Source organism: Morone saxatilis, unplaced genomic scaffold, assembly GCF_004916995.1.
Source record: "Morone saxatilis isolate NCDOM2014 unplaced genomic scaffold, NCSU_SB_2.0 Contig20, whole genome shotgun sequence".
Taxonomy (NCBI): Eukaryota; Metazoa; Chordata; class Actinopteri; family Moronidae; genus Morone; species Morone saxatilis.
Window position 1 is genome coordinate 14,498,121 of NW_023339763.1, and position 24,325 is coordinate 14,522,445.

At 39.8% G+C, this 24,325-nt stretch overlaps 4 protein-coding genes across 5 annotated transcripts in view; 2 read left to right on the plus strand and 2 right to left on the minus strand.

Moving 5' to 3' along the window:
* Positions 1-268: 268 nt before the first annotated feature.
* LOC118331279 (bromodomain containing 8) lies at positions 269-11,438 on the minus strand. Its single transcript, XM_035666090.1, has 20 exons — positions 10,898-11,438; positions 10,346-10,442; positions 9,707-9,776; positions 9,527-9,576; positions 9,279-9,401; positions 9,104-9,184; positions 8,926-8,990; positions 8,215-8,357; positions 7,546-7,728; positions 6,081-6,171; positions 5,554-5,703; positions 5,093-5,253; positions 4,418-4,880; positions 4,255-4,298; positions 3,864-4,123; positions 3,629-3,721; positions 3,475-3,543; positions 2,988-3,270; positions 1,448-1,492; positions 269-1,260 (listed from the first exon to the last, which is right to left on the minus strand). Exons 1-20 carry the CDS (start codon positions 10,938-10,940, stop codon positions 1,201-1,203), a joined length of 2,574 nt encoding a protein of 857 aa, XP_035521983.1. The 5' UTR covers positions 10,941-11,438; the 3' UTR covers positions 269-1,200.
* Positions 11,439-15,207: 3,769 nt separating this feature from the next.
* On the plus strand, positions 15,208-15,966 carry gng8 (guanine nucleotide binding protein (G protein), gamma 8). The gene is made up of 2 exons (XM_035666964.1): positions 15,208-15,291; positions 15,838-15,966. Exons 1-2 carry the CDS (start codon positions 15,208-15,210, stop codon positions 15,964-15,966), a joined length of 213 nt encoding a protein of 70 aa, XP_035522857.1.
* Positions 15,967-16,579: 613 nt separating this feature from the next.
* On the plus strand, positions 16,580-20,785 carry tmem45b (transmembrane protein 45B). The gene is made up of 6 exons (XM_035665937.1): positions 16,580-16,952; positions 17,930-18,127; positions 18,204-18,416; positions 18,512-18,696; positions 18,995-19,137; positions 20,674-20,785. Exons 2-6 carry the CDS (start codon positions 17,938-17,940, stop codon positions 20,783-20,785), a joined length of 843 nt encoding a protein of 280 aa, XP_035521830.1. The 5' UTR covers positions 16,580-16,952; positions 17,930-17,937.
* Positions 20,786-21,032: 247 nt separating this feature from the next.
* nfrkb (nuclear factor related to kappaB binding protein) overlaps positions 21,033-24,325 on the minus strand; it is a 9,361-nt gene continuing 6,068 nt past the window's right edge. For both annotated transcript variants that reach the window (XM_035665935.1, XM_035665934.1), the window contains 4 exons: positions 23,576-24,304; positions 23,031-23,137; positions 22,230-22,365; positions 21,033-21,866 (listed from right to left, as the gene is read on the minus strand). In XM_035665935.1, the coding sequence (XP_035521828.1) occupies positions 21,726-21,866; positions 22,230-22,365; positions 23,031-23,137; positions 23,576-24,304 (1,113 nt within the window). In that variant the 3' untranslated portion in view covers positions 21,033-21,725. The remainder of the gene's footprint in view (positions 21,867-22,229; positions 22,366-23,030; positions 23,138-23,575; positions 24,305-24,325) is intronic.

The following is a 24,325-nucleotide window of genomic DNA, read 5'->3' on the forward strand; positions in this document are numbered from 1 at the left end:
CTTTGTGGAAGATGGTGTGTCCCATCGCTATGGAACGACGGATCAGAGGACAGTAACTTATTGCTCTTGTGATACTCTCAACAGCTTCGTGTCATGTGGCCACTGCTGCTTAAACCCAGTCCTGAGAAGCTCCATGCTTTTTCTTATCGACATACAGTTCAATAAACACCAGTGTCATGAATTAGGCAAAGCAGACTTTCATACTTTTTTAAAAGTATATGAAATGCCAGCTAATTAAATGTACCATAAGAAGATCAAGCCTTTCCTTGCGCACAACCCCTGCATGAACAGTTTTGATTGGACAGCTCTTTAACAGATTTAGATTTGAGAGGAGAAGGTAAGCAAATAACTGCCACAGTTTCTGCTCTGTTGTGTTTTGTGTTGGTATTGTGGAAATGTTTTGTGCACATTCAAGCTGAACATAGTGGGTTGAGGGCTCTTTCTGACATTTTATTGTTTAAACATTTTAAGTCCACAAAACAGTTCATTGACATGACGTTTGCTCAAAAATACTGAAAATGAGTATGCACGTAGGTTCTGTTTCACAATAAGTGTAGCGTAGATAAAATCAATCACAAACGATACAGCCATATTTAAAAGTGATCTCAAAGTTTTTAAAATTAGAAAAAAGAAAAGGAAAAAAAAACTCGACCGATTTCATACCAGCAATGACAATGTTGTTGAAATTAGTATGTGTACCCCTGATCATTCAGAAATTCTAGGTTAATCGGACTCTTTGGCCTCTGGTTTTACATATTGATCACCAACATGGTTTATTTCTTTAAATCAACCACACTAATCTGAGATTCAACCAGGTCCCCTGTAGGCTTAATTTCAGACCATTTGTAGGCTCGCAGTAACTTTTATCTTCATTTTTACAACCTGATGTAATTTAGAGCAGGATAAGTCTTACTGATCTGCAACTATGTCTGGGAAAGCTTTGACCTAGTCTTTCTGAATGCCCCATTGTAATCTGGGATTATACAGTATGTAATCCATGTCTGCATGGCTGTCTCAGAAGAAATAAGAGCTTCTCCACATCATAGTCTACCCATTTAATGTAGAGTGCAAGTGAAAGCTACACTGCACATTATGCAGGGTGAGACTCTGTGCAAACGACAGAGGATAAGTTCAGTCTTGTGGTATCACACCTTTCACTTCAACTCAGGGACACTGTCAGATCATTTTCATACTGCATGTTCATTTCTTCATCTTGAGGTCGGCTTCTATGGCACAACGGCGCCCTCTGGTGCCGCCATCCTAGAGTCAAAGAGAGGAAGAAACTATAAGGCCACGTTTAGTCTTCACTCAGTGTATGTGACTGAACTGACACTAATGTTCAAAGTCATGCTTCAAGATATTAAAGCCACTAAGACTTTTTTGATTTGTTAGAGTTCAGCTCTGAAAAAAAAAAGACAAGACAAAAAGGGAAAAGGAAAGTACTTACAAAAAGAGAAAGGAGGAAGGCAGGAGAGGACATGGAGACAGTGTCCTGTAAGAGGAAGATGATACATATCAGAGCTGCGACTCAAAAGAGCATTTAAAGTCTCAAGAGGAAGAGGAGAGAGACAAAATAAAGCCAAGAAAGACACAACACAAAGTATATTCAGCGCAACAAAATGAATGTCTGCTACATAAATTGGTGTATTGCCATGTGGCCATTTTTAAACTTTTACTCTTCACTTCCTCACTGCACTGCAATCACACTACGTATCCACTTCAGGCATTTTTTAAGGAACATGCCAGCATGTATAGCTCATTAACTACATACAACATATACTACAGACATATATTCTTGTCAACCATTTTTCAAAGCATAGCAGTTTTACAATCATCTGCTACCTTCCCGTCAACCACTGGTTTCAGTTAACATCAGTACACTGTGAAATATCAACACGCTTCAGGCAGGTAAATTGTCATCCAAATATTTAGGAGTGTGCTGTCGCTACTTCACCTGCTTACAAGGTGCTTCAGTAACAACTTGATACTAGCTGACTAACTGGAAAAACTCTCCTTTATTTCACCAACGTGTTTTGGCGCAGGGCCTTCATGAGGGTGGATTTACCGAACGTGTAAAAAATATCAAAACCTTTAGTTATCCTGATTTTGTTTAGTCAAAGTTACAAGGTGTGGTATCGTAATGTAGCTGTAATGTAGGTGTTGTCACATTGCTTATTTGTTTCTGTGTACATGTAGTGCAAATCTTCAACATCAACACTAGTAGTTCTTCACTCAGTCACATTAGCATGCAAAAATAAAGCATCTTTGACAAACCAAACAAACAGAAATGAACTGTGATCATCAGGCTAATAATATTTCCGTTCAATTTCATACTGTTTTTGAAATTAATGGAAAACAATAGCTTTCTTGAAGGTAGAATATCAATGTAAAAACTTACTAATGCTTTGTTAAATAGTTGTCAGTAATGTTCTTTACATTATTGCATTATTACATTCTTGCCTACCATCTTTCAAAGCATAACATATGATTTAAAATAAATCTTGCCTACTTGTCAACCATTAGTTTGAGATACATACAGTAATCTCCACAGTGAACAATGTATTAAATTTTTTGGGCATTATCTTTGTATAGTAATACAGTCAAAGATAATCCTCCATCCAAGATTAAAGTCAGCTAAAAAAAAAAAAAAGTATTGCATTCATGCACTGAAAACTCAGAGAATAAACGCAGAGATAAACAATAAATGAATATGTACATTGTGAAAAAAATAATTTGGTGGATTCTTGCATCAAAAAAGTTGACTTCTGACAAAAAGATTTTCATTGTGATGGATTACATGTCTCTGCAAGTTGATTTTGATAGCACATGAAACCAATGGCTACCTTAAAGATTATCAATCTAAAAATCAGTCATGCTTTGGAAAATGGCAGGCAGATCTACTTTCTTCTACCTTTAAGTCAGCCTGTTGTCTCACCCTTGTCTCTTCTTCTGTACTCTCTGCTTTTTTCAAAATTCTAGTGAAGCACCTTGTCAGTAGAGTCCTGTTTGCGTGTGCTCTCACGGCCCCTCAGGCTTTTGGCGCTGATACCAGACTCTGATGTCTCCATGATGAGCTGGGTAGCTAGAAACTGCTGGATCTGCTCCAGGACGTCACGCTGCATCTCCAGGGCCATGTGGTACACGTCATGATCCAGGCTGTTGTACATGACCGCATTCTGAAACATCAGCATGATGTCCCTCTGGAACTCAGCGGTGGTCCGTATCAAACCGGTCTCAATGTTCTTTTTTATGGTGGCCAGGTCCATTGGCCTGTAACGGTAAAGCGCAAAGAGGCGGTTAGTGTTGGCGAATGTCAATAATCCAATGTCATCCAGCAAAAACAAGGTTGTTTTTTCTTAGTGTCTGAAAAGTTAGACATTCTGCATGAGCAATATGACAAATAACCTCTACAATAACCTTTAGTGAAATGAAAAGAGATAAAATATGACCACAGCAAACATATGCTGTGCTTACCTGTGCACAATACTGTGGTACCCAGGTGCAATTTCATCTGTTACTGGCTGCAGGAAGACATTTGCATACCTACAAAACAAATCCCATAGATTTGTTTTTCGTGACGACACAAATAATTAAAAAAAGGAAATATATCAGAGCACCATATTCTGACCTGTGATTGGCCGCTGCACGCCACACCAGCATAATGGCTTTCTTCCAGATCTTGTGAGCTTGTAGAGCTTCCAGATCTTCACTGCACACAGAGCTGCACAATAATGGTATGTGAGAAGAAAGATGACATCAGAAGGCAAGTACTATCAAGCAGAACCTGGTCTGCAGCATGACAGCCATGACATTTATGTGGCTAATTGACAGTTTCTGCATGTGACTGAAAGCGTTTCACTCACAACTGCGATGAGGCAGGGCTGCTGGGGATGGAGTCTGCGGTCGTGTGAAGCTGCAGAGAAGAGGAAGCCGTGTGGAGGCTGTATCCGTCCTCGCTCTCGCTGGCCGCAGGTTCTAGCTCCATTTCCCCATCTGGCTCTGACAAGAATCCCTCACCCTCCTCTTCTCCACACACTTCTGGCCCGTTGACCTCATTGTGCACTTTAGTCCCTGAGGCATTCTGTCCTCGCCCAACACTTATTCCATCCTCAGCCTTTGTCCCCTGCAAAGATGGTGGAAAGATGCGGAGAGATTCAAACACAGCTCGTCGTGCAGGAATACTGTGGAGCTTTTTTCATTTCAGTACAGAAATTACAAGCATCATGTTCGCACTGTCCTCGTTGGGTGCTATACCTTGGGATGCCTTTCTGTCAGTGGGCTATCTTCTAACACTGAGTCTGCCAAGATAGTAAAGATGAATAATAAGAAGGAAATGGTTATGCAAAATGCATAGTTACATGCAAACTGCATGTTATGAAGCAAGTGAATACTAGTATTTATGCATGGGTGTGCATACCTCTGTGGGGTTTAACAGGTCTCTGCTGTGCCCGCTTCTCACTTTTTATGGTAACATCCAATGAAATTTGGCTTTTCTGGTGCACCGTCGCTCCCATTGCCTCAGGCTGTGGAGGCGCTCCAGTGCGGCAGTGCTCCAAACTCTTTGAGTTGCATGAGGATGAGGAGGTGGGAGGAAGGCCCCTCAGTCCCACGAATGCTGTGAGACAGTTCTCTTGACTGTTGCACATAGAGGAGAGTGAAGCTGAAGTCCCACTATGAAGTTCTAACACTTCTGTCTTCCCCTCCAGGCTACTGTGAAGAGACGAAGACTGTGGGACCCCTGTGGGCACTGCGGGGTGAGACTCGTGGGGCTGGAAAGGCCCAGCCTCCCAGGCACCAGACAAAGCATGGCCGTTCTCCTCACACAGTGACAGAGCAGCCTCAACTGCAGCTGCATCCAAAGCCTCTGCAGTCTCATCTGCCTGTAGAAGAAGAGATACGACTCTATTTCTTTTCATAGCTCGCCATAAATCTCAGCAGTGATGTTGGTGAGTAAACTAGATTAATGGCCAAACAAGAAAATACCCACATTTTAAAAGAACTTTCCTCACACAGGCATTATATATGCTTTAATTTATCCACAGTTGATCTCATTTGCTGCACAAATATAGAGACATTTTTGCAATTTTTGCACCTTGTCCTCAATGATGGCGATAATGTCCCCAACTGTCTTCAGATCCAGCTCATCTCCCATGTAGGACACAGTCACATCCTCCTCACTGAGCTCTGACACCTTATCCTCTGCAGAGACAGGCTCGCATCCAGGGGGCACAGACGGCACCATCACATCCATCTCTGCAAACAGACATTTCTTTTTCAAAATACAATTTTAAACTAGCAGTAGTAGCAGTATATATCGTATATATTTCTATACAGCATACTTAACTCAAGCTTAATCCTTAGCTTGTGTTTATATTTTAACCACTATCTTTGTAATACCTGTTACCTTAACATTTAACATTATATTACATCTTCGAAATTGCCAACAAAGTCTGAAATTCTCTTGCTACAAAACAGGTGACATCCAGGATGTGAGAACGTTTAGCCTGCGGATTCAGCACTGAGCGGTTTGGACACGGGTCAAAGTGGACGGACCTGTACTTGCTGAGGCAGCAGAGTCAACAGGAACGGGAGTGGCAGCAGAGAGAGGAGCACTGGAGGATGAGTCTGCACTGACCATGAAACCTAATGAGGCACAAAACTGGGTGGGACCCGCCTCCAGGAGACGAGACAACATCGGGGCACCTGCCATGCAAGACACACAAATTGCAGAGTGCAGACAAACAGCAGAGGCTTTCAGCTTGCCAATGTATGAGCAAACAACTGAGACAATAATAGCATTTTTGTAAAGAAAACATACATACATGTAGGATTCAAATACAAAGGAAACATAAAAGGTAGAATACTAATAAACAGAACAGTATTCAACCCTCTTAGACCTTTTTTTGCCAAATAGTGATTGGAATTAAATCCTATGCAATCAATTATTTTGTGAGGCGTTTGTTTTCACTTTGAAATATCAGTGTAAAGAAAACGAATGTACACACTGTAGACAAACCAATAAAACAATAAATACCCAAATGGGGTGAATACGTGATCACATATGAACACTGTATCTGTACCTGTAGCCTGAGAGAGAGGTTGACTAGGCGGAGCCAGCTGCAAGTCATGTGCTCCTGTCATATTACCAGTGGGCACGTCACCCTCCCCAATCTGAGATATAAACGAATACATGCATGTCAAACCTTTTACATGTAATTTGTCTGTTTTCCTCTACATGAAGTGCACATCAAGTATCATTCACCTCCCAGCTTGTATTAAACATAACTGCTGATTCACACATAAAAATCCATTATGTAAAAGTGAATGTCATGTAAAGTATAATTTTTAGAAATAACACAAATCATAATGAGTACAATCCCTGTGTGTATGTTTTTACATATTTCACATTATAGATTTTAGCTTACAGCCTACAGGTAGCACTGAATGTCAAAGCAGAAACATTACCAGAGGAATGTGAGGAGCAAAAGATCTAGTAAAGGACAAACTTATTCTGACATGTTGGGATTTCACCAAACAAGTCAGACAATTCCAGGAGTCAAGTGTCCAGCAACCATTCAAGAAGAAACCTCAGTCAGGGACACAATGAATGACAGCTGCTTGGCTGCAATGGGAAATCATGCCATACAGGAACCACTGATGACATATGACAAAAAGCTTAGAGGTAAAAAAAAAAACAACTGCCACCTGCAGATTGCAGAGAGAAGCCTGAGAAACTAAGAGGCAAAACATTTAGTGGTGCAACTCTATATGTTAACTATAATGTAGAGTTATGAACTGTAACACAAACCAACACAATTATAGTCTTAAAGTCATAAAAAACAAACAAATTCAAAATAGATTAAGTGATGTGTTAACTGTTAAATGACACATTTTTATTTCTTCAAGTCAACTTATTTCAAGAAGTCAAAATGTTTTCCTGACTGGATGTACTGTTTCAGTGGTACAGCCCTTTAAGACTTTTAAGGGTAGAAAGAAAAATCATGTTTCCAAAAACAGGAAGTATAGACTTCATAGTGCATATTCACCCATATAGAAGCAATGACAGGACAATAACCAAGCATAATCTGAACACTGAAATGGTTTCATACAGGAACATGAATGACCTTGTGTGGCACAGCCTGAGACAACACCTGAAACCCATTCAAAATGGAGTGGAATAGACTGAAGACAGTTGTTCACACATGCATATTATCCAACATTAGAAAAGCTTTAGCAAATCTACTGAGAGAAAAACACTGAGATGTCCTGAGGTGAAAACAGACTGGACGTTACAAATCCAATGGCATTTCTGTAGTCATGATTAAATACATTTGCAAAAATTACTAAAATCTTTGTACAATGGGCAAAAACAACCACAGCTACCAAAACCACACAACAGAATGGAAGACAAAATGATCAAATACTTCCTAAATGCACAGTAACTCTACAAATGATGAGATGAAGATGGGATCACCTGCAGACTCAGACATATTAATTACAGAGCTTGGCACTGTCGGCATAATACAATAAGTCCCCTCCACATACCAGTCTGGAATTTGTGGCCAAGATACTGCCTTTCTTCAGTAACTCTGACAGGAGTGGAGATGGTGGTGGTGTGGCTTTCTGGCCCTGGAGCTTCTTTTGGGTGGGGTCATCCAGAAGTGACCCGTGGCTGACGTCAGGTCCAGAAGACTCAGAAATTGTCATTAATCTGGCTGATCCCGAAGCCTGGAAACAGAGAGAGGGGGACATGAAGTCACACTGCCATACCAATCCAGGAATGCTTTCAATTATGAACTCTCTAACGTGTCTCTAATGTGTTCCTTGGCATTGCTAAGAATATTAGCCCCCTTTCCAAAAGATAATTAATAAAGCCATAAATTCTGTTTTTAAGCGCCTTAGTTACTTTTAGCAGCTAAAATTTTATACAAAGGATATTTTAAGTGTTTTGTATAACAGTGTGCCATAGCTGTAGCACAAGGTTTCTGGTCTTTACAATAACACGGAAATGGCAAATCACATTAGCAAATCTAAACACGTGGCACACAAGACCCAGCTCAAAGAGGAAAACTGACTGGTCTGCAGGAATCTTGAGAGAAACACAGATTATTCACACATGTTACACCAGCAAACAGTTTTAAAAGTCCCAAGAGGAGTTACGATTGCTGAAAAGTAAGGCAGACCTTAAATACCTTTGAAACTTCAGTGACTTACATTCTTTGTCGATGCGAGATCCAGTGTCAAGCACTCAAGTGGGTCACTTGGTGAGAACTCCTGGCTTGGGGAGCTACAGCCTGAGGGCGAATGCATGGTGATGCCAGGCACTCGCTTTGGCGTGTTCTTTGCCACCTGTCTGGCTGGAAGAGGGAGGGGCAGCATAGAGAGGATTTTCCTATCAGTCACACAAAAGCATGCCATGATTAAGCCATGTTGGCAGCGTGGCTCTACAGCAATTGGTCCAAAAATTGAGTCAGACATCATGACAACTATTGGACAGATTGCTACGAAATGTTGGTACGAATATTCATAGTCCAATCCACAGACTTTCTAGCTCCACCAACGGGTTGAATCTCGAGCCACTGTACAGAGAACGTACCATTTTGATTTAGGTGGTGCTGATTTAGAAGGGAACGAGCAACTCTACAGTAATACAGTCAAAGCAGCTTCACTATACAGTGCTATACATCTATCCACCACCTCTAAAAGCTGTTACACTTTCAGCTGACGTTGAATAATGGATAATGTCGACTGCAAATGGGCCAAGAGAGTGTAGATGGAACAGCTGAGGATGTTTCAACTGAACAATTTCACTTCGTTTTTTCCACAGGTAAAGACACTATTTATAGATCATCAATTGGATTACTGAAACGTAATTCTATATCGATGTCCCCCACCCAAAATCCCCCTTAAAAGTGAAGGAGATACCCTGATAAGCAGCATCTGTGTTTTTTCTTTTTATCTCTGCTTCCTCTTCCTCCAGTTTCTTCTTCCTGAAAGATAAACATAAAAGCATTTATTTAAAAGATATAAGAGATAAGATATAAAAAGAGATGTACTGTATCATTGTATAAACACGTCAGATAGACAGTTTGTTGCTTCTTACTGCAGGATTTCTTCCCATAACTCCTCTAGTTTGGAATCTAGATGTCCTGCTTGGATGAGTTCGGCCTCTCTCTTCAGCTTCCTATGAAAACAGCACCAAGTCAACCAGTCTCATCCACGCAGTTAGATGCAACTACTTTGTTTTGTCCGTGCTGTTAAACGCGATGCTTGTGTACCTGTGCTTTTCCTGTGTTTCTATAATCAGCTTTTTGAGTTCATCGATCCTGTCAGCTGTCAGCCTGCGTACTATCACATCCTCCACCGTCTCCACCACTTCACCTTTCTCGCCACGTTTCCGCCTGAAGGCAACAAATGCATTATTAGTGTAAGACGTGGTTTTTCTGGCATATGCTGACAATGCATTTATTTTGGCTTGTAAATCTACGAAAGCTTGCTCGAGATAAAAAGTCACTCATGCGCTCACTTTGGGGCCTCGGTTGTTTCCAGGAGCTCAGAGTACTTGGATGCACAGTGCTGTGAAGAGCCAAAGGCAAGTGAAGAACAGCTTTGTCACGGGACACAATATAATGGGGCAAACCTGCTGCAGAGGTCATACATTTGGTCTACGTATTCTGCTGTCGAGGGAGTTCGGGTTTTGTCGTACCTTTTGAGAGAACCAGTCAGGTGGTCGCCCAGATTCTGCAAACGGTTTGAGGGCTCGACTGACAGATACCCTGTTGAGATGATGTAAAGCAATCCAAGATGAAATACACTTTAAAGCCCATTGCAGCCCACTATTTACAGTAGGTCCTGGTTACATTAAAACCATAAAAATAATTTCTTAGTCAAATTTCTTCTAATCTGTTTTGTCCATTTGTTTGTTATTATTTTTTTTTTTTGGAAGTCTTTTAGTTGTAAATCCATGCAAAATGTATGCAAAATTAAAGCGAGCCTGCACGGTGCAACATCATAGAGAGTACGCCAGTCCATCAACAGACAACCACATGCCTACCTGTGGTTAATTTATTGTATTTGCGTGTCATTGTGACAGCAACCACCGTTTCAAGCACACATAAATACAACAACCCCAACAATAGAGCCACCTTTATTGAGTCTATCTACTCTTAAAAGGTAAACTTGTGTGTAAAAAAAACCTCTGATCAGTTTAACATATTGACACAAACTACAAATGACTGCGTATGAATATATCACAGACTATGACACATAAAAATTGGTCACACAATAAAGAATCACATCACCAGCTTTAGAGTAAAGTGGCAAAAATAGAACAGTAGCACAGCACCAGTTCTGGTCTCCACTCTTCATGACAGATGTGGCCAAACACAGCTTTTCCCTCACTGACCATGGCTCTGTTGGTCCAATGACAAGCAGCTTGTGCTCTGTAGATGAGGGGAGGGATAGACAAAACATAAAGCATGCATTATTTAGTTTAACAACGACCATGTTCAACTGATCGCCTGCTGTCTTTCTGAGGCCTGGTACGGACAGAATTGTTAAATCTCTTGAGCTTTAATTTTTGTCTGCAGCCCCAAAGCTGCCCAACCACGCCAGCAGCTCACTGTGGACACATACTGTCCACTTCAACTGATCGCAATCATTAAAAAAAAAAACAAAAAAAAAACAAAAAGGCACGTCGTTTATACAGGTGGCGGTAACTGGAACCACCACCAAGTGCAAACAGAGCTGTCAACTCGCGATGACAGCCATTAATCGTTGCAGGCTCCCCTGCAGGGAGCGGAGGCTGCCATGCAGGAAGTTAGTGATAACATCAACAGTACCGACGCCGCTAACAGATAGCATGCCCTGACATTTGCTAGGTACCCGCGTTACTCACTTCCAACCCCGTTTGCCATCTTCCTGTCATCCCGACATCCCATACATCTTGGAGGATGGAAACCAGGCAGTTAATAATAACACTGGGGCGACCCGAAAGCGACACACATGAAGTGACGGACGTTAACATCAATGAATGTGTCGTTGTGGGTGTTGAGGCTTTCGGGGTCTTTTCTTTGTATCTCGCTGAATCACGGTTGTCCGTGTAAGTCTCCTGGGTCGGAGCTATTGGTAACTTAAAGATTAACTAGCTAGCTCAGATGCTACGCCAAGGGCTTTTCTCTATAAAGACTCGCTTACGGTTTTGATTTCGCCCGTAACTTCAACAGAGTCTACGCCGTGGACATGTAATACACATGTGTATTATATGTCTATGGCTCACACTAGCAAGTAGCAGTCCGACGACGGCATTAATCTTACAGTGGTCACTAACGTTATTGATCATTGTAGCTAGCAGCGAACTGTTGGTACACGCCCATCAGTAGCTCAATGATGGTACAACCCTGGATGCTGTTGAAGAGTCTTAACTTGGTCAACTCGACTGTTGTTTTTGGATTTTTTTTTTTTTTAGTTTTAACTATATTAAGACGCTCATTTTGTTTTGGCTGTAGAAAAACAACAATATGTGTAATAATACATGTATAAATGTTAAATCAACAGCCCTTTTGTTTTTTTGAACCCCAGATGCTCAATTGTATGGAAGGTATTTTGTGCCACCTTATGTGGTTGGGCTAAAATGTATTAACACCTTAAATAGTTATGTTTAACTATATTTTAGTTTATACTGCTGTTTATAATTTTTACATTGGAAAAACACAGGTACAGGTAGCCTATTATAAATCCACTATAGCCAATTACATGTAGGCTACATTATATGGAAGATTTAAAATGCACGTTTTTACTTTTATATTTAACTTTTTGTGATTAGACTTTTCCCGCAACACATTCAAGGTCTTTTTTCTTTTATAACGTTACCAATGAGTTTACACTTTCAGCAGCAAGAGGTACAGACTAGAAAAACTGGTTTGACGACCAGTATAACAAGGCAAAATAAACAACCAGGCCCCATATATTAAAGATACCTGAGTACTACGTGCTGCCTTGCACAAAATCAGAATCAGAGTCAAGTTTATTGTCAAGTAGGTTTTCACATACAAGGAATTTGCCTTGGTAAGTTGGTGCATAACTATTAAACATATAAACATATAAAGAAAGATAAAAATAGAGAGAGTAAAAGGAGACAATATGTACAAATATGAAATATGCAATCTGGTCGGATACTAAATGAGTGAAGAGCTGATATTTGCAATATGCAAAGATAAAATCAGAGGAAGGAGCATTAATGTTACACATAGCTTCAGGGTGGGTGGTGGGTTTAAAAGTAAAAAATGTCTAGTTGTCACCTTTACAGTTTTATGAAACTGGAACACATGATTTAAAAATGTTTTAAGGTTATTTTTACTGTACCATAACATGTTGCAAAAATGTTGTGGTTGTTTCATTTGGCCACCTGCTGCATGTTGCTGGATCTCCTTTTTATAAACAGCTGCTGTAGCCAGAAGTCTAAACAAGTATTTAATTGCCCCTCAAATTATGAACAGATCATTTACATTAATAAGCTGCTTACACCAGAGTATTTCTTTTTCCAGCCACATTGACACTAATGTAACTTACAAATCAAGTGAAAATAAAAGCTATGATGTAAAAATGTTTTCTGTAGAGCATGACCAATCTCATGTATCTCTTATGTATCTATTATCTGTGATCTGAGAGAGTCACAAAAATCAACAAGCAGACAACAGAAGATAGACCACAACTCACAACATAATCATTCAAATATGTACAACATATTTGAGACAGGCTCCTTGTGTTTAGTTAGCTGAGCTGAGTAATGTTGGTTAAAATATGTTTGTCAATTGATGTATACTCTTTTAAACTCTAAAGAGAGGAATTAAAGTATAGCCAAAGACAGATGTTGTAAATGTTCCTATTCCTCTCATTCTCGTACTATACATGCCCATTTTCACTTTCCACTTGACTTAATTGTTATTTTAATCCTCTAGTGTCATGCTTTTGGCTTCAAACGTCTTTCTCTGAGCCATTACCGTGTCATAAATGGACAATAGGAGACATGCTGGTTGGCTGCTGGATGAATGATTAGAGTTTACATTTGTTAAGCGTAGACAACAATATTAAGTCCTTACTAGGACCACAAAGTCTGAACGTTCCCCCCTTAAATTATGCAACACAACACTGGGCAAATTATATTTTTGGGCCCATGGTGACAGAGGTTGGTTAGGTGAAGCGGCAGCTCTTTTTACTCATATGGTCCCGCATCTTCCACAGGAGAGGCCAATTACTACAGGGAAACAAATGTTAATGAGGCACTTGACATTTAACTCCATAACAGTGCCACTTTGCCTCCTGCTGCTGTGTGGAATAACTGTCAGCTCTACAGGAGAGACTGGCAGAAATGTAGAGGATGCTACAACATGAGACAAATAATTCTGTTATCTGAGAAATCCCACACCTTGACAAACACTTACCTTTCACACTTATTGGATACACTACATGTTATCCAGTGTTCTTGCGTATTTGTTGGAGGAAAGAATTGGGCTCTTATTTGTTTGGAGCTTGATAAGATCCTCTTGAAACAAGTAATGCAGCCTTTAACATATTACTTGTGAACCATTTAGAGTCATTGCTTACTGTTAAACTGTAAATCTGCATTATGCTCCATGTAACTTTGTCACATAACACTCAAAGGTTACACGTGTCCTCCAACTAAGATCATGAAAGAAAAGAATTAGAACCCAAGATTATTGTTTCCTCCTGTGTTGGAGTTGCTGATTTGCAACATGTGTCTGATTCTTTGTACAGACTTAGCTTATTAAACTTCCACTGTAACTGTTCAAAAACCTGCTGAAGGCAAAATAATCTGTTACACTGTAAATATTATTTTGAATTCTAACATTCATTTACACCACATAATAATATGTGTTATTACTGATTATTCAATATTTAGTGATCCTGTCCTAAAACAAGACCAAAGTGCCTAAAATTAATTCACTTGGTAAATATATATGCAAGTATTAAAGGTTTAATATTTGTTTAAGAATGAATTACAAACAGGAAAATTAATTAAAGTCATGGAAAACAACTTTGCCTATTCTCCTGAGAGCTTCCTCATTATAGTCTAATGTCTTTTCATGTTGCTGTCAGGTGTTATGAGTAAACAGCTTTCCTTTTCGTGTCTTTATATTAAATACACTATTAACTATTTAAATCTAATTCCTATTGAAAAAACTTTGTTTAATGTTCCATCTCGGCGCTCCTGCATCATCTCAGGTAAGCGAGTGATGGAGACTTAAGTGATGAAGGTCACGCCACATGTTGCCTTTAACTGCGGCACTGAGCCCATCCTGGGGGCAGAACCACAGCTTATTATCTGAAGGAGGGAACCTATTGAAGCCTTCCTCCTCATCTTTGCCATTAATCTCACTTCATTTGTTACTGTAAGTTGGTGCAGAGGACCCTGTGGAAGACAAGCGGACTTTCATTCTAGGAGCCCGTTTGCTGTTGGTCTTGTGGTGAGTGATGTTGTGAATTAGTTACGATGAACCTTGAGAAACTATACAATTTATTTAATTTTGTACAGATTCATGGAAACAGCTTATATCAGACCACATAACTTTACATATCTTTGCATGCGTGCTTAGTATGAATCATATTGATAAATGTAGAAATTATTTGTAAACTGACAAATTAATTTTACACAGATACTGACAAAATAAAGAGTGTATTTTGTTGTTGACTAATGATGCTTTTCTGCTCTAAGAGGTCCAACGAGATTGATCTCTTGCATTAGTCTATGCAGCTGAGCAACATAATACAACAACAGTGGGGACATTAATAGCGTTAAATATCTACATCTGCAGTTTTGTACACACATATTCTAAAAGAGCAACATGTTAATGTTAGGTGTATTTACATTCTCAGCCAGCGGATGTCCTCCCCTGGGGAAACTGCGCTGCCTCCCCTCCCTGGCCCTTACTCCTTTGGGACCCTCCCTGTGCCACTTGCAGCTGAGACCCAGGGAGCAGAATTAACGAGCAAATTGAAACAGACTCTAACCATGGCACAGACACCTCCAGTGAACTATTGTGCAGTGTGTTTGCTGTGTGCGCTCTTTAGAAATTTAACCGTGTTCGTGATTTCTCTTCCACTTCAGCATAGCATACTGATATTTCTACTCTGATAACATTTGATGTTTTGCTGCAGGCTGGCTGACTTTAGCAGGAAAGGCGCAGGATGTCCAACAACATGGCCAAGATTGCAGATGCTCGAAAGACGGTAGAACAATTGAAACTGGAGGTCAACATCGAGAGAATGATGGTAAGTCAGCACATTATGTAACGGATGATACCGGAAGGGTTTAGCAATTACTTTAGACTGTTAAGTGTGGAAACATTTCTTGCGTACAGTTTTTTTTTATCAATATGACCCTTCTAATTAAATAAAATGTACTGCTTCTCCATATAAATTTGACTTTTCATTGATACTGGAAAAAAGGTGTTATTTGGGATCTAGAGAAATATTCATGGATTAGCAAGATTAATCACATTTATCATTATTTGCTTGGAAAGTCCCTCAACTAAAGATATTTTAACTCAAATATAGTACATTATTGTGGCACGTTAGCAAAGCAATTAATAGAAATATCTAAAAGTGGCATTAGAAATCAATAAACTGTTTTGTTTCCAAATCCTTTTTCCAAATGTATTTTTTAATTGAACCTAAACCTCTCACTTAGTCTAAAATGTGGCCATAGCATAGAATAGAATAGACTGAATTTAAAATGTTTTGCTATCTTTACCTCCCCTGTTTGACACAAACACACACATGCACACAGACACACACTAACACCACCTCTCTGTGCAGGTATCCAAAGCAGCAGCTGAACTGATGGCCTACTGTGAAAGTCATGCCAAGGAAGACCCTCTAGTGACACCAGTACCCTCTTCTGAGAACCCGTTTCGAGAGAAGAAGTTATTCTGTGTAATACTATAACCCCCTGCATGTACAAGACAAATGTCTACGCAATTCAGTGTCAGATTTAATGACAAACAAAAAACAAAAACAAAAGAAAACTCTATTGCTTTTTTTTTTTTTTTTACAACATTCAGTTTTGTAATTAAACTTTCTTTTTGGTGACTAACTTTACCTGATGAACGCTCATCATTTGAACGCGGTGATAACAGCAATAAAGATTTCTTGTAAATGGGTGCAAAGTTCATTTAAAGTAAATACTGCTTCCTCACCTTGTGCACACAGTTTCTAGTTTATATATTAACTCAGTTGTAGTGAAGTTCTCACAAAATGTCTTCATATCTTACATTTTGGCTTTTTTTATTAAACTTATGGGAAGAAAGGGCAAAGTAAATTGAATTTGTTGTAACATATTTTCACTGCAAGAAAAAAAAAACTCAAGGTGACAAGGACTAAAATACCTGACTAAACTGAATAAAGTGTATTATTATAAACAATAAGATCTTTAGTCAGGTATTGTTTTTCTGCCTGAATGTCTCCAAGGAGGATGTCCCTTGGTCACAGAAACCAATGCAAATGATGGGCGGGACTATGAGATGATGTCAATACAGGTTGGAAGTGCAGACAACAGGTGTGTACAGACCAGCCTGCTCTCACTCTGAAAGCTGCCAACATTGACAGTGTAGTAGGAAAATATAGACTGCAATGGAAATGTACTAGTGTTGAGTAACGGTAGTCCTCAGTTTGAATGTGCAACTGAACTCTTATATTGCTTCAGTACTTCAAGGACGCAAGTTGTATCATAAGGAAGACGGTGTGTGTATTTGTGTGGCAAGAGTGAATAAGAAGCACCTATTTGGTGAAACTGCACTGAAGAAGAAGTGGCCTGATGTAGTTTCCGAAGAAAGAGACACGCTCTGGTTTGTGAGTCTGTTATCAGAGAAATTTCCATCAGACAAATTCCCCACAATTTTCTGAGCCTTTGGGAATTAGCAGCAGAGAATAAGGTATGTACATTTTATTATCCACCTAGGGGTGCAAACTCCATCTGCCTACAGGCCTGTGCCTCCTAATGAATTTATGTGAAAATGTGTGAGATTGTGTTAAAGTGTGAAATGTGTAGAACCATAGATGTAAGGTATTAGCAAGTGAAACAGGGCTAGTCAGGAAAAACTTGTCAGACTGAACATGCAGATCTTGAACACACCCGTGCCTTGTGTCCACTGATACTTAGGATGCCTAGAGGAAGTTTCAACAGTCAACTTCAGAAGCCACCAACAAGAAAAAACTGGCTAATTTCTAATTCACATAGTGGCAATATTGCATTGAAAGGACGTTTCTCAGCTTTTCATATGATCAATATTATATCATCAGTAACACTGTTAAAACTGAGTTTGCTTGAGTGCTTTTCATTTGGCTGACTTTGCCAAACAGCTGTGTTTGATTTGAATTTCATTTTTGCAAGTCAGATGAGCAGCTCATGTCTGGATCAAAGGGCTTAGTCCACAACCCTGCACTGCTGCAATAAAATACAGTATCAAGTAATAAATGTTTTGTTTGTATGGAAGATCTTTGCTGACACTTAAGTGAGATTAACATGATTAATAACATGAAACTTACTGGTGATTAAACTGATGTTTTAAAATGACCTCACTCAGTGAAGTTTCTCATTGTAGAATATTTTCAGCCTTTTTGTCAATGTTTTTCATAATTAGGTGAGCTTACACTATAGTTATAAATTGGTTATGTAACTATATAACCGTACTTGACTTAGCAGTGACCTTCATATGGAAGTAATCTGCCATCCTATTGCCTGTAATCGTCTCATGGCTCCAAACACCATAAAACAAAGCTACGTGCTAGTACTTGAACTTTGAAGTTGTGTCTTCTTACATTCAAAGAACACTGAGCTAAAATGATAAACACTGTGTTTCTCTCAAATGTATATTACCGATTACTGAGGTATATTTCTTTCTGTTTTCAGAGCCAACGATGGCTAACTTTGGAGGACACGCCATTCCTGGCACTTTTTTCCTGTTCTATGGCTTTTGGCTAACAGTGAAATACGTTCTCCAACACTACTGGAGGATAAATCAGCCTAAAGGAAGACAGATTATGCCTCCTTTCTTTAAAAAAATGGAATACATTGAGGGAGGATTTACCATCTTTGCTTCATTTGTTGGTGAGTTTTCAACACTTAAACTCTCTAAAGCCTGTTCTCGACTCATCTAATTTGGTCTGATGTCGTCCCATACCAGGTATGATGGTTGAACAGTTTGTGGTGGATGGGCCACATGCCCACCTCTATGACAGACACAACAATTCATGGGTCAAGCTGATGAACTGGCAGCACAGCACCATGTATCTGTTCTTTGGGATCTATGGAATAGCACTGGTTGCCAGTAATGCATCCAAACTGGTGCCGACTGGTGTCGACCGCCTTGCTCTGTCCTTGGCCCTTTTTGTTGAAGGTAAGCTGTAAGGAGGATAGGCGTTGGTAATACATTTTTCGTTCACATCATATATGTCCCTCTGACGTTATGTTTGACTCTCCCATATCATCCAGGGTTTCTGTTCTATTACCACGTGCACAGTCGGCCCCCTCTGGATGCTCACATCCACTCCCTGCTGCTAGTGGCTGTATTTAGTGGATCGGCCGGTACCGTGTTGGAGGTGTTCCTAAGAGACAACATTATTTTGGAGGTCTTCAGAGGATGCATGTTCATCCTGCAGGGCTCGTGGTTCTACCAGGTGATTATGAAAAATTTGTCATTAAGAATGCAGTTATGTGTTACATGTGTTTTGTGGAACATGGTATAAATGTGCCAATAAGCATTTCTTACCACACAGTATCAACATATAAAACATACAGTTTTTGACAGCTTGATTCAGTAGATTTAATTCATTTCTTGCTTTTGAGAAAATCAGTTTAATCTTGGCCTCTTTTAAATAGACTGCTCTTTTCCAAACAGTGTCTGTTTTTGTGAACACATATATTTAACAGAATCACAAGCAGTTGACTCTTTCATCATACTTTTTGTCATTTCAGATTGGATTTGTACTTTACCCATTAAGTGGATCAATGTGGGACTTATACCTGCATGCCAACATCATGTTCGTCACTATGTGCTTCTGCTGGCATTTAGCTGTGGCCCTGCTTTTAGTTGCCTGCACCTCTTCTGTGGTTTGGTTGTAAGTATCCAATACTTCACCTATACATGTTTTAGAACTAAAATCAATCGTTAGTGAATGTGCCATATCTATAGGTTTATGCAGAACAGAGTCCACAAGGGAGTAAATTCAGTTTATTTATGCTCATATGGTACGTTATCCACATCTTCATGACAGGAGCAGTAAACTGATGTGAACCTGTCACAGGACATTGTGAGAAATGAGAAACAGTCGACTATTTCAGTACATTTTGCCCTGCATGTTGTGTGCTTAAAAAAGAGAAAATGATGCGTGACCACAACATATTTTGTTAAGTTCACTTCAGTTTTCAGAATAACATGGTGACTGCACGGTGTTCGTTTTATGGGGAGGTTTCAAGGACAAGTAAACAATAGCATGTTAAAGCACTACTGGAATGCAGAAATAATAAGAGCTTGTCTGTCTTGTGGCAAAGCAGAGACAAAATGGCAAAATGGGCTTTACTGGTTGCCTCAATAATAAGTTTCTTAAAGTCCTTTAGGGTGCTACCAGCCAGGAGCATAAGCCCATTGAATTCACAGAGGGCGAGCTCTTAAGACTGTTGCTAGTCATTTGCATTTCAAGCTAATCTATGAGTGCTTGCTCTGTATGTGCTATATTAGCCTCCTTACCTGTGCAAGAAAGTTTATCAATCAAATGTAATAATGTTAACATTTAAAAAGGAGCATGTAACACAAAAATGAACAAATAGACAAATCTATAATGTCTACTTCTCAAAACATTTGGGAACCTTTGGTCTAGGCTACAAGCGCTTTCCTGCATTCCTTATTTAAATATATTTTTTAGGCTTTTATGCCTTTAATGGATAGTGGGGAAATAGAGAGGGGATGACCTGCAGCAAAGGGCCACAGGACTTAGCCTTAGTACATGAGGCACGAGTTCAACCAGGTGAGCTATCGGGATGTCCTGTCCTGCATTCTTGTGCTGTATATCAAGATAGTTACGATTAAGAGACTGGGTCAAATAATGATTGTAAGAAACTTATAAGAATCTATAGCTGGAGTTTTAGTCTGCTCTCTGAACCTGATACCCGGTGAAGTTTTTATATGCAACATGGTTTTGTTCACATTGAACATTCAATATACACTGTGTGCTTAAGGCCCATTAAACATATTGTGTTTAAAATGTTAACTAGGCCTTACAGTTATTTGCCAAGGTCTTGTTTTGAAGCCTGTATTGTTTCCATCAGGTTGCTATCCTCATTTGTGTTGGTGCGTTACTAGTCAGCAGAAATGTGTATCACATTACCCAGATAATTGTTTGTGCCTCCTCATGCACATGCTGGTAGGACAAGAAATGCTCACGTATGACTAAAAACTGCTTTGCAGCACTAATTGTGAAATGGTCCCAACTGAGGACTGGAAATTTCCCCGTAAGATACTGCTTGTAGGAACGTTTATGCCACGAACGTTACAACATGATTAGTTCATTTTGAGGAGGCTGGGACAGTTCTTGCATGAATGTATAATCGTTATGTTGTTCACATGCCTTCTAAAGCTTTTCTTCTTCTTCCAATAGCACAGTGAAGCGATTCTCAGCAAGGGGACGGGACATCGAGATTGGAATGCGAAATACATCCTCCAAAACAAACTCCCAGAAAGCTTTACTTGAAGAGTCAGATGAAGAGTGAATTGTTGTCTTCTCTCTGAAATTTCATTTAAATTTGATTTCATTCTCTGTGTTGAGGTGTTTGTAAGACCAATTCTGCTATTTTGCACACTGTACGTTTTTGTAAAAAATAAATGAATTAAAAAATTAAACACAATCTGTTAAAGTATATTCTGTTATTATGGTCTGTTAAAACTTACATACATTCTAACCTAAAATGTATGGCTCCAGTGTGTGGCCTACTATTAAATAAAATCGAACACCCGATAAGAGAACAAATAATATATTAAAACAAAAATCAACAAGTCACAACATTGAAATACATCAGACAGACTTAAGTCCCACGCACTTCACATTTTCTAATATTACATCCAACATTTAAAGAAGTCACACGGAGAACATCCTATTTGCGGTCATATAGAAATTTGAAATCGTAGGTTAATATGAATTGACAAGTTGTGATTTTCAGTTATATTTACGTTAAATATAAACGCAGCAGCGCAACAGTCTTTTCAAAGTCTGTCAACCACTGAAAGAAAAAGTAAAGCATCATTTCTATGGTAAGACTGCAGCCTGCCTGAATAGAGTTGTAGTTGTCAACAGCCTGGTGAGCTGCTTTACATTATATTATTCTAATGATTATTATAACAATGTGGAAAATAAAATTCATGAGAAATGTAGTTGAGGAATAATTAATTGATACTGGTAACTTAGCACAAATCCAAACCCTTTAACAGACAGACAAAAGTAAATCTGAACACATTTTTCTGGCTTTTGTAAATATCATCCAAATTGAAAAGAAATGAAGGCATAATACACATGGTAATGACAATTACCTCACTTGCGAAAGTAAAACATGTCAAATGACCCTGAAAAAGCTTGATAACAAACTCCAACAACCAAATACAGGCATGTATATTGTGCACTGGACCTACGATTCACTGCTGGCTGATGACAAAGGATCACTGTTGAGGTGCGGGTGGAGGATCGGGTGTACATTTGGGCGAAGGTGCTGTTGTGACTACAACTGTGGAGACAGATTTTGGGGAGCCTGTGGCTATGTGCTGCTGGAGCTGCTGCGCCTGAACCGTCTGGATGCGAACCTAGAGAAGATTAAAGCCGTCAAATAACATCAGCGATTTTTTTGTAGGTTTTGATGGCTAATTACAGTCGTTATTACACATCTCATATGATCACAAAATGAAGAAGGTGATTTATTTCATTAGTTCCCAAAGGGGAAATTCTTTTTTTCACTACAATTTTTACACCCATAGGCCTAAAATACAATCACTGCCATGCTGTGATGTGCTGCCATGTAGGAGTGTTGGCCACCTTCCAGTTACCAAGCCATGTCCCTATGGACTGAGCTACTGAATGATGATGCTACTACATGAAAACTTAGTTGGATTGAACAGCTGTTTCCTAAATTATTATGTCTCATTTGTGACACATAAAAGCCTGTTAACCTGTGTGGCTTGTCCTTGCTGCTGAAGCTGCTGGAACTGCTGTGCTGTTACAAAGCTGACTGGTTTGTTCCCAGCGATCAGCTTTGTGCCAGCAGGCATGGTGGTCAGGATGATGTTCCTTCCAAGACTGCTGAGGCTGCTCAGAAAAGAGAGGAAAAGGACAGAGAGATGTCAATCTAGCAACCCTGTTAAAAACAAAATGGAGCTGTTCTGACACCGATACCATTATCTGGTACTGCCTAAAATGCAGCATGGAGTATCTGCGAGTATGGGTGTCTTTGCACCGATCCGATTCCACCTTTTTATTTGCCCCAAATTGACTTCCCAGCAGTGTGCCATTCACCATTGTTTTCACAGGATAGCAAAGTCATAACCCGCCCTACAGTGACTTTGACAAAGGGCTTAAACTAAAACAGGCCATACAACAGTGCAAGGTTTAGTAGTATACGCTTGTTAGATCATAACATCTCTATTTATTTATGTATTTACTATATTTCTTTAAATATATTTAAGAGTCTCCCAAATTGATACTTATGCCTCTACAGTGTAAACAAAATATACAATCATCATCTGGGAGGATCAATACATCAAAGCACTGAATCTCACAACACATAAAAAAATAAATAAAAGTATATTGTGAAAATCTATACATAATACAGTCTGTACTACTTTTTACATTTTGAGTTTCATTTAATCTTTACGATCAAATCCCCTTTTCATTCTGTCTGGAAAAAGTCTTAACAAGAGAAATGTTGTCAATGAAAATAAAAAAGAAATAAGAATGCACATGATGACTCTTACTTTGTGTTGAGACTTCCTTTTACAATAGGTGTGGTCACAACACTCTTGCTCTTCAATGGTTGGTTGAGGACAGAGAGGGGCACCGTTATCCGTGCAGGTAACTTCCCCTATAATGTTGTCAAAAAAGAGAATTGTTCCTGAGTCATGTGACTTTCAGAAGGTGTAGTTAAGTACAAAAGGCATGTTTGAGGAGTTTCTTAAATAAACAGTACAAAAGGGATCAATGCACACATTTGATAAACTACAATTCTCTCTACAGAAACTATGCAAATGAATAAATCAGCTATTCAGAGAGGGATTTGGGAGGAAGCATCTAGTAGTTTTGAGTGAAAGTCTGCTTCACACCTAACAGCTTGCATTCACATTGTGTAAATTCACATTGTGTCAGCTTGCAGTTCACACCTGACATTCAATTGCAACTCAAGTGACTTATGAACACATTTAATTCCTCTTTTTTCTTTGGGAGATTATCTGGGAAACTGAAAAAAAAAAAAAAAAAAGCCAATTTCCTTGAAATACGTACAGAAACAGAACAATTCTCTTACCGTCTGTGTAGTAACCACTGTAGCAGGGACTTGCCGCACGGTGGCTGTAGCTGTTCCTAGCGTGAGAGCTGAGCCCGAGACTCCAGGAGCCACTGTGATCCCCTTAGCACCAGCCACAACACTGGCAGCCATCGTCCCTACATTAGCGCAAGTAGACGCTGTGAGTGGCTTGCTGCCGGTGGTGGTCGTCACTGTGATAGTTTGACCCTGTTTCTGCGGAATAACACCAAGGCCTGGCATTATCCGAATGGTGGCGCCGCTCTTGTCGGGGGAGGTCACGGTGGAGAAGGTCCTAGATTTCTGGTCACCCACAGTGACAGCCAATGTGGGCATCAGACGTATGGCTGTGTCTCCTGCAGCCTTCAACAAGGTGGAGGTAACAGAGCCTGCTTTAGTGGTCTGAACTTCCCCTGTGCAGGATGAAGCACTGGACACAGAAGAAGGTGAAGGGTGCTGCGGCGTCACGTGGAGAGTGGCTGATATGCTCTTGCTGCCTGTGGCCGCGCCGCTCAGGAAGTCAGGGGTGAGTTTGACAGTTGCAACTGGGGATTTGGCGAGAGTTGCCATCATGTCCGGGGTGATCCGCAGCACCGTCTGGCCTTTAGCGTCTGTGGTGATGGAGGATGGAGGAAGACGTAGGACATCTTTACCCTGGATGCGCAGGTTTGTAGCAGTTATTGGAATTCCTGCTCCTCCTGTCTTCATTCCCAACTGGCCTGTGATGGATACCTTTTAAAAAAAAAAAAAAAA